The 10875-nt window shown below is 39.3% G+C and overlaps 1 protein-coding gene across 3 annotated transcripts in view; it reads right to left on the reverse strand.

Annotated features, from left to right (window-relative positions):
- The window catches only part of NOX1 (NADPH oxidase 1), a 30870-nt gene extending 22538 nt beyond the window's left edge, over positions 1 to 8332 (reverse strand). For all 3 annotated transcript variants that reach the window (XM_063703137.1, XM_063703138.1, XM_004064500.5), the window contains exons 1-2: positions 8068 to 8332; positions 4694 to 4789 (exon numbers count right to left, since the gene is read on the reverse strand). In XM_063703137.1, the coding sequence (XP_063559207.1) occupies positions 4694 to 4789; positions 8068 to 8112 (141 nt within the window). In that variant the 5' untranslated portion in view covers positions 8113 to 8332. The remainder of the gene's footprint in view (positions 1 to 4693; positions 4790 to 8067) is intronic.
- Positions 8333 to 10875: the final 2543 nt, after the last annotated feature.

Below are 10875 nucleotides of genomic sequence, written 5' to 3' on the forward strand. Positions count from 1 at the left end.
AAACCCCGTCTCTACTAAAAATACAAAAAATTAGCCAGCCATGAAAGTTCGCACATGTAATCCCTGCTACTCGGGAGACTGAGGCAGGAAAATCCCTTGATCCCGGGAGGTGGAGGTTGCAGTGAGCAGAGATTGTGCCACTGCACTCCAGGCTGGGCGACAGAGTGAGACTCCATCTCAAAAAAAAAAAAAAAAGAAAGAAAGATATCTGAGATATATTAACATAAGCAATTTCCAGCCAATATCTACAAAGTGATCCCTTTTTTGGTTAAAACAAAAAGCTGTGTGTCTTATTATATGTGTTTACCCAAACTCATAGAACTGTATACCAAAAAACAGCAAATTTTACTATATGAAAATGAAAAAGTGAATAAACGATAGTACCCACCTCAAAAACAAAACCTACGTGTCTGATACATTTGTGAGCTTATGTCAGTGTGTGTGTGTCTGTGTGTGTGTGTGTGTGTGTGTGTGTGTGTGTATCTCTGGGGAGTAGGATGGGAGGGAGATTTTCACATTTTACTTATACACTTCTATTCGGTTGGTGCAAAAGTAATTGCGGTTTTTGCAAACAGTTTTAATAGCAATAATTTTTGCACCAACCTAATATATGGTTTGATCTCATTGGAAGCAGCATTATTGATAATTAAGGTTTTAAAATAGGGATTTAAAAAATGAAATGTCCTACAGAGTGGAATAATGGACATTGGAGACTACAAAATGTGGGAGGGTGGGAGGGGAGTGAGGGTTGAAAAATGATCCACTGGGTACAATGTTCACTATTCAGGTGATAGGTAACTAAAAACCCAGACTTCATCACTGTGCAATGTATGCATGTAAGAAACCTACACTTGTGGCTGGGCATGGTGGCTCACACCTGTAATATCTGGCCTTTGGGAGGCCGAGGTGGGAATATTACTTGAGCCCAGGAGTTTTGAGACTAGCCTGAGCAACACGGAGACCCCATGTCTACAAAAAAAAAAATTATTTATTTATGTATTTATTTTTTGAGACAGAGTCTGGCTCTGTCGCCCAGGCTGGAGTGCAGTGGCGCGATCTCGGCTCACTGCAAGCTCCGCCTTCCGGGTTCACGCCGTTCTTCTGCCTCAGCCTCCCGAGTAGCTGGGACTACAGGCGCCCGCCACCACGCCCGGCTAATTTTTTGTATTTTTAGTAGAGACGGGGTTTCACCGTGGTCTCGATCTCCTGACCTCGTGATCCGCCCGCCTCAGCCTCCCAAAGTGCTGGGATTACAGGCGTGAGCCACAGCGCATGGCAAAAAAATGTTTTTAAATTATGGATTTAAACTTCTTCCTCTGCTGCTTATCTGCTCTACTTCATAGTGAATCAAATTGTTCCCTGTATTTTCCCAAGGTGAGCATGAATTTAAGAAATAACCTATGGAATGTTTAAATAAATTATGGCATATCAATGCAATGAATTGTTATTCTCTTAAAAGGCTGAGAGCTCTATGCGGTGATGCAGTGATGGTAAATGTTTTAATGACTGTGGAATGTTTAAATAAATTATGGCATATTAATTAGCCAGGCTTGGTGGCGCACACCTGTGGTCCCAGCTAATCAGGAGGCTGAGGTGGGAAGATAGTTGAAGCCTGGGAGAGTCGAGGCTGCAGTGAACCATGATCATGCCACTGCATGCCAGCCTGGGTAACAGAGAAAGACCCTGTCTCAAAATAAAGAGAATGAAAACAAAGAAAGAAAGAAGGAAGGAAGGAAGGAAAAGAAAAGAAGAAAGAGAGAGAGAAAGAGAGAAGGAAAGAAGGAAGGAAGGAAAGAAAGAGAGAGAGAAGAAAGAGAAAGAAAAGGAAGGAAGGAAAAGGAAGGAAGAATAAAGAAAGGAAGGAAGAGAAAAAAGAAAGAAGGAAAGAAAGAGACCTGCACTTATACCCCCTACATATATAAACAATTTTTAAATAATTTTGAAAAAAAAATGTCCATGGGACATCAGCATAATTTATTTTTGTGCTGCCGACATTTTGGTCATGTAGTAATCAAGCTGTTAATAACTAGTCACATTTATTGCATCATTCTCTTGGTAAAAAGCTATTTTTAAAGCAAATTAATACCTCCTTTGGAGTTATAGTTTCTAAAGAAGGATCAAGGATGAACATTTAAAATGGAAAACAGCAGGGTGAAATAAACCATGAACAGAACGTTCAAATTAGTCGTGATCTCAACATGGATTCTTTGATTATGGAGAGAGAAAAAAGCATTTTTTAAAAGGACAAGCTGTCTTTAAACATGTACATTGGGAGGATACCGAAAGCTACTGAAAAAATGACACTGTCAAGATGAAAGTGATTTAAAATCCTCTATCTGTTATTGCATAATAGACTAGAGGTAGCAGTCAAATATGCTCTTCTAACCAGGAGCATCCGGGTTCATCAGCCTGTGAGAGAACCATCCTCAACTCCGTGCTTCCTCCTGGTCACCTCCACACCCCTGTGCCCTACCCACTCCCTCCCTCCCTCTTCTGTTTTTGATCTGCCACTTCCCCAAGCTTCTCAGGTTCTGTAACCTTGACCTGAGCCCTCCTTTCTGCAGGCCTTGAATTCTGTAGCACCCATGAGACTCCCCTAAGTATCCCTCCTATTTGATAGAGAGGTATGTTTCCATGACAGCAGTGTTTTCAAGTTGTGTTTGTTTTTTCTTTTTTACTTTTCTTTTTTTTTAAAAAAAAACCAAACTCTTTCTTAAAATTGTAAGCAGGTGTTCATAGATAGATATAGGCTGCTTCGGTTGAAATAGGGGCAGGAGCCTTAATCCATCTTGAATTGATTTTTGTATAAGGTGTAAGGAAGGGATCCAGTTTCAGCTTTCTACATATGGCTAGCCAGTTTTCCTAGCACCATTTATTAAATAGGGAATCCTTTCCCCATTGCTTGTTTTTCTCAGGTTTGTCAAAGATCAGATAGTTGTAGATATGCGGCGTTATTTCTGAGGGCTCTGTTCTGTTCCATTGATCTATATCTCTGTTTTGGTACCAGTAGCATGCTGTTTCGGTTACTGTAGCCTTGTAGTATAGTTTGAAGTCAGGTAGTGTGATGCCTCCAGCTTTGTTCTTTTGGCTGAGGATTGACTTGGCGATGTGGGCTCTTTTTTGGTTCCATATGAACTTTAAAGTAGTTTTTTCCAATTCTGTGAAGAAAGGCATTGGTAGCTTGATGGGGATGGCATTGAATCTGTAAATGACCTTGGGCAATATGGCCATTTTCATAATATTGATTCTTCTGACCCATGAGCATGGAATGTTCTTCCATTTGTTTGTATCCTCTTTTATTTCCTTGAGCAGCGGTTTGTAGTTCTCCTTGAAGAGGTCCTTCACATCCCTAGTAAGTTGGATTCCTAGGTATTTTATTCTCTTTGAAGCAATTGTGAATGGGAGTTCACTCATGATTTGGCTCTCTGTTTGTCTGTTGTTGGTGTATAAGAATGCTTGTGATTTTTGTACATTGATTTTGTATCCTGAGACTTTGCTGAAGTTGCTTATCAGCTTAAGGAGATTTTGGGCTGAGACAATGGGGTTTTCTAGATATACAATCATGTCATCTGCAAACAGGGACAATTTGACTTCCTCTTTTCCTAATTGAATGCCCTTTATTTCCTTCTCCTGCCTAATTGCCCTGGCCAGAACTTCCAACACTATATTGAATAGGAGTGGTGAGAGAGGGCATCCCTGTCTTATGCCAGTTTTCAAAGGGAATGCTTCCAGTTTTTGCCCATTCAGTATGATATTGGCTGTGGGTTTGTCATAGATAGCTCTTATTATTTTGAAATATGTCCCATCAATACCTAACTTATTGAGAGTTTTTAGCTTGAAGGGTTGTTGAATTTTGTCAAAGGCCTTTTCTGCATCTATTGAGATAATCATGTGGTTTTTGTCTTTGGCTCTGTTTATATGCTGGATTACATTTATTGATTTGCGTATATTGAACCAGCTTTGCATCCCAGGGATGAAGCCCACTTGATCATGGTGTATAAGCTTTTTGATGTGCTGCTGGATTCGGTTTGCCAGTATTTTATTGAGGATTTTTGCATCAATGTTCATCAAGGATATTGGTCTAAAATTCTCTTTTTTGGTTGTGTCTCTGCCCGGCTTTGTTATCAGAATGATGCTGGCCTCATAAAATGAGTTAGGGAGGTTTCCCTCTTTTTCTATTGATTGGAATAGTTTCAGAAGGAATGGTACCAGTTCCTCCTTGTAAAAAAAAAAAAAAAGAAAAAGAAATAGGGGCAGGAGCAGGAGCAGGAGCACTGCCCAGTTAGCCTTCCCCTCATACCCTGTAGGAACACCTGAGTTTCTGGAAACCAGTTTGAAAACAACTGCCTAATAGTTTTCTTTATTGCATGTTTCCTTTATTGGGTCTGGGTAGTGTGCCCTAGATGGGGTTATCAGATTTATTAAATAAAAATACAGGTTGCTAAGCTAAATTTTAACTTCAGACTTTTTAAAATAAATATTTTAGTATATGTATGTTTCATACAGTATTTGGAGCATACTTATATAAAAAAATAATTTGTCATTTATCTGAAACTCAAAGTCAGTTGGGCATTCTGTACTTTTTCTGGCAACCCTAGCCCTAGAGAATATCAGGGCATTGGGTCACAAAGAAGCCGGAATCAGAGATAAGGAAAACAATAGAGATTCTATCCGTGACAACCGTGATACTCACCCCAAGGATTTTTCTTGTGTAGTAGTATTTGTCGGCCTTCTCATATTTCAGGAAGGCATCCACAAACAGGAAAACATTCAGCCCTAACCAAACAACCTAGAGGAAGAAAAAAAAACATGCAAAGAATAAAGTGAAATTTGAGTATGGGAAGCAGTAAATAAGGGATAGGGATAGCAATAGTGTCGCCGTTTTGGCTATTTTGTGTTTACCTGTTTTCATTTTAAATGAGTGCAATCCTGCTAGTATCTAACTGGCTTTCAGAGTGAGTTAGCACTTTGAGACATGCATTAGACTAGAGCAGGGTCAGCAAACTGAGGCCCATGGCCCATTACCTGTTTTGCCACAGCCTGCAAGCTCAGAATTGTTTTTTATATTTTATATTTTCAAATTTGCTAATGGTTGAGAAAATCGAAAGAAGAATATTTTGTGGCATGTGAAAGTTATATGAAATTCAAATTTCAGTGACCATAAATAAAGTGGTATTGGAACTTAGCCACTGCTACTCATTTCTGTATTGTTTATGGCTGCTTTTGTGATACAATGACGGAGTAGAGTAGTTGGGACAGAGACCATATGGCTTGCAAAGCCTAAAATATGTACTATCTAGATTTTTACAGAAACATTTGCCATTTCTTGGACTAGAGCATTCAAACTGTTGCACCTAAAAGATGGCAATAAGTGAATAAATGGATATCTGAAGAAACAAAGAACAAATATAGCACCTATAACAATACCTAACTGAAAAGAACTAAACCATTCCAGATGGGCCTGCCTTTTTAATTACACCCTGACACACATTTTTCTGTTTTCAGATTGTGAGTCTTTTTTCAAATTAATCTATTTTTCCTTTGGACTCGTTTGAGCTGTTAAGACTGCTTTTGCCTGTTCCAAGTTCTGTCTCTGCACTGGCTAAAGGTGAAATTTGGAACTCACTGCCCATTGCCTTGAGGACCAACCAACTGGTCTCTAGCCCAAGTGTGGAGGTGCTAGTCTGTAATTCGACAGGTCTCCAGGACGCTAGTATATATCCCTCGCCCCAGTATGAGTCAGAACCATCTCAGCACAACAGGCAAAGGGCCTTTAGCCTAGGACATGGCCTATTCAGACTCCCTAGATCTAGACCACTCACACACCTTTAGTACTATAATGTAGTGATTTAAAGTGTGATATTGGAGTCAAGTTGTAGCATCACCAATTAATAGCTCTATAATCTCAGACACACATGTGATTTAACTTTTCTAAACCTCAGTTTCTTCACCTGCAAAATGAGGATAATAACAGGACCTACTTTATAGTAATGCTATGAGGCTTACGTCAGGTAATGTGTGTAAAGTGATTAATGCAATGCTTGGGGCTTAGTAAGAGATCAATAAGTGCTAGCTACAGAGTTGTGTCACCACCGAACCTGCTTTACCAATCAATTTCTTCCTGCCTCCTTTGCTCAGTTACCCTTTTCCAGAGATGAGTGTCTTCCAGAGAAACGTCTTTGAAAGAAAAGAAAGTCAACAGTCACAGACACCTCAAGAATTTGGAAGACAGAGGAGAGAAGTTTATTTAGAGGGAGCAGAAATATTTCTGGATCACAAAGAGACACAGGGGCAAATAACTGTGTCAGCCCATCATCAATTGTAGGCAAGGCAAATGATGAAATACAGTGATATCTAGGAGTAAGGCACTCCATTCCCCATCTTAGCTGTCATTTCCTCCACTATGAACGACAAAGAAGGTAAACTACAAGACCTGGGAGGAAGGAGGAATAAAACTATTTTTAAGTAATTTATTTTTTATTTAAAAATCAGTGCATAGGAGTATATGTCAGAGATAATGAGAAGTCTAAGCTTGCCAGCTGGTTTGGTGGGGGATGAAAATTCAAAGCTAGAGAGTTAAATGTGAGTCACCATCACAGCTGGTAAACTCTCCCAGCAAAAAATAAGAGAGGGGAAAAAAATGCAGGTAAACGTGGATTTTAGAGCTAGAAACACCCTTATATTTGTATCTAATCTAGTCACTTTATTAATCCCCTGCTCCCCTCCCCTGCCCAATTCCCCCCACCTACACACCCACAGGACCTGAAGTCTAGAGAGGATAAATAATTTGATCGAGATCACCCAGTTAGTAGCAGAATTCAAAGTACTTGCCAGGTTCCCTTTCTCCTAAACTAGTGTTCTTTCCATTATAGTGCAAAAGGAACTCAATATAAGGCATTGAGCATTTAAAATATGTCATGGGATAACCTGACAAAATAAGCACTTTTGTTAAATGTAAAACAAACAACCCTCCAGGGAAACTCCACATATTTTTCCCTGGAGCACCTGGTGGGGGGGCGGGGGGGTAGACATGAGAAAAAAGAAGCATCACACCTTCTCTCTTCTGTTTTGCATGTGGGACCCAAAAGCAAAACAGGAGAAAAGAGAAAGAGTAATGAATGAAGATCTAGGAAAGTGAGAAAGGACACAGGGAGCCCCAGGCTCAACTGTGGCTCAGAAATGGAAGAATGAGAGTGGAGAGAGGTGTTCGAGTGTTAGGAGAAAGGGATTGTGCATACAAAGGGTGATAAAGGGGTTCTGGCCTAAACGTCATTGGGGAGCTGGGTTCGAGTGACGCCAATTCAGTCAATTCATTGTGTGACATCTAGGTCTTATTTTCCTTTGTACAATCAATAAGTTGGTTTACATCTCCACTATGCAATGCCACAGCCACTACCCACATGGGGCTGCTGAGCACTTGAAATGTGGCTAGTCCTCACTGAGATGTGCTATGGGTATATATACACATCAGATTTGAAAGACTCAGTAAAAATAAAAATATGTAAATTATCTTCTTAATATTTTCAATATTGAATACATACTGAAAGGATTTGTTGATATGTTGGGTTAAATGAATTGTATTGTTAAATATTAACTTCACCTGTTTATTTTTACCTTTTCGGTGTAGGTATTAGAAAATTTAGGAATTACATTATGTGGTTTGCTATATTTCTAGTGGTCAGTACTGGGCCAGATGATCTCTAAGATCACTTTCATCTCAAACATTCAGTGACCTTTTGAAATCTTGATGGGACCAGTATAGGAAAGATAGAGAGAAATCAGCACTCATGGTAGTAGTTAGAAGTGAGATGGAAGAGAAAGGGAGATGACAGAAAATGAAAACAGATTGAAATTCCAAATACTTGTGATTTGACAACATGAACAATTGCATGTTATTTGCCTCTGTCCTCTCATCTGACCCACAGTTGTATTTTTTAACTAACTGGTCTTGATGAGCCCAATAATCGGCATGGAATCATCTTTCCCTTTCAAATTGCTTTACAAATATTAAAAAACATGATTTCTCCTTAATCCTTCCTAATTAATAGGAAGTCAAACATCACTTACCAGAAACAAAACTGAAAACCAGTGGTTACCCACCCAGTTTCCCATTGTCAAGAGGTGGTTTGGAGCCCTTCTAGGCAGCAGGGAAGATTCAGCAATCCGGATTCTGGAGAGGTCCTTCAGGAATGGAACATTTGTCCAGCGCAGGGTCTGTGAGTCTTTAAGATGTGAAAAACACACACCTACCCCAAGAGTTCCTGGGAATGAATAAGTTTATTCTGCCTTCCTTCTCTGGACAGAACTGTGCTATCAGCTTAGATAGACCAGCCCTACCTATGAGAACCACAAGGGTTTTACCTGTGGGGATTTTACTGCTTCAGGAAATAGCAACATTCTTGGATGAAAATATTCTCTCTCATCATCTTATCAACATGACCTAATGTGAAGCATTGCCTTCCTAGATAAAAGATTTGCTAAAGTTTCTCATAAAAAAGATTATTAGTCTGGATCTGTAAACAGATTACTTCAGGAGAAGTAGGGAGGGAAGCGTGTGTGGTAAGGAAGCTGTTTCAAAGTGCACTTTTCAAACTGTTGCCACATCTGCCGGCTGCCATTTGGATTTCAGCCTGGCTAGCTCAGAAACTTTAGCATACCAGTTCCCCTGGAGGATGATCCGTGGTTGACATATATGATGATGGCTTTGGGGAGAACTTGACTGGCTGGAAGGACAAGTGAAAAGAAGGGCCAAATAGAGCAAGAGAAAATTTAACAAGTATAAAATTACACTTTGGTTCAAAATAAACAGAGGCAGAGACTCAAAAGAATGGAGATGATTGTCTTCTAGTATGATAGATTTACTAGAGTTGTATGTTCAGCTCTGGGCACTGATTTTTTTTCCCTTTTCTAAAATGGTGAAATATACACAGAAGAGTATATAAAACATACATATGTAACTTAAAGAATAATTTTAAGGAATAAGTATCTATGTGTTCACTACTCAGATTAAAGAAAATAGACTATTTTTCTCCAGTATCTTAAAGCTCTTTGTATTGCCCTCACATCTATCTTCTTCCCCTCCTCTACCCCACCGGATGTAATCACTATCCTGAAATTTGGGGTAATCATTCTGTTATTTTTCTTTATATTTTTACTAACTATAATTGCATCCCTAAGCAATATATTGTTTAGTTTTTCCTGTTTTTGAAATTTTTGTAAATGAAACCTGGCAGTGTGTATGTATGCTTCTGTGGTTTGCTTCTTTCAACATTGGGTTTTTGAGATTCATACATGTACATGTAATTGCAGTTCACTTACACTGCTATCTAATATGCCATTGCATGAATGAATATACATTAATGTATTCATTCATCCTACTACTGATGGATATGATGATGGAACAATGTTGATCAAATGTCACACATATGCTACAGTTTCTCTAAGGTATATAACCAGGAGTAAAATTCCAGGGTCCTGAGATTTGCACATATTCTACTTTGCTGTGTAATTCCAAACCCGTTCCGAAGTGACCACCTAAATGTATACTACAGAGAGTTATGAATGAGAGTTCTACTTCCCTACATGCTTACCAACCCTTGGTATTTTCCAGACTTTTTTGTTTTTATAATTCAAGTAAGTGTGGAAAACTATCGTATTATGATTTTAATTTGCATTTTCCTGATTACTAATGAGTTTGAGCATCTTTTAATTCAACTGCTGGCCATTTGAGTTTTCTCTTTTTAAAAGAGCCTATTCTGAGCCTATTCTACTTTTTGGTCTTTCTATTGGTTTTTCTTTTGCTTTTAGATTCTTAGGGTTCTGTTTATAATCTTATACTAATCTTTTATTGCTTATGTTTATGGCTTGTCTTTTCACTGTCTTAATAGTGTTTTCTGATAAATGGAAGTTCTTAATTTTAATGCACTCTGATTACCAGTCATTTCTTTTATGATTTATGCATTTTATGTCTTGTTTTAGCAATCCATCACTACCCAGATATCAAGATACTCTTTTATATTTTCTTCTAGAAATTTTTTTTTTTTTTTTTTTTGAGACGGAGTCTTGCTTTGTCGCCCAGGCTGGAGTGCAGTGGCGCGATCTCAGCTCACTGCAAGCTCCACCTCCCGGGTTCACGCCATTCTCCTGCCTCAGCCTCCCGAGTAGCTGGGACTACAGGCGCCCACTACCACGCCCGGCTAATTTTTTGTATTTTTAGTAGAGACGGGGTTTCACCATGTTAGCCAGGATGGTCTCGATCTCCTGACCTCGTGATCCGCCCGCCTCGGTATATTTTTGCATTTTACATTTATGGTTTGAATCCACCTGGAGCTGATTTTCATGTATGGTATCCAATTTACTACTTTTAAATATGGAAAACGAATTGCTCCAGCATCATTTTTGAAAAGTACTTTTTATTTTTATTTTTATTTTTTTGAGACAGGGTCTCACTCTGTCACCCAGGTTGGAGTACAGTGGTGTGATCTCCCTTCACTGCAAGCTTCACCTCCCGGGTTCAAGTGATTCTCATGCCTTAGCCACCTGAGTAGCTGGGATTACAAGCAAGCGCCATCATGCCTGGCTAATTTTTGTATTTTTAGTAGAGACAGGGTTTTGCTGTGTTGGCCAGTCTGGTCTTGACCTCCTGGCCTCATGTGATCCACCCACGTGGGCCTCTCAAAGTGCTGGGATTACAGGCATGAGCCACCGCGCTCAGCCATTTTTGAAAAGTACTTTCAAAAATATACTTTCTTCGCTGATCTAAAATGTCAGTTCTATTATATATGAAATGTCTATATACACGAGTTTGTTCCGGAGCTCTCCATTCAGTTCTTCCATGCCACTGCCTTAATTACTAAGCCTTGACATCTGATAAGA

The sequence above is a fragment of the Gorilla gorilla genome, chromosome X (genome assembly GCF_029281585.2).
Source record: "Gorilla gorilla gorilla isolate KB3781 chromosome X, NHGRI_mGorGor1-v2.1_pri, whole genome shotgun sequence".
NCBI classification, from domain to species: domain Eukaryota; kingdom Metazoa; phylum Chordata; class Mammalia; order Primates; family Hominidae; genus Gorilla; species Gorilla gorilla.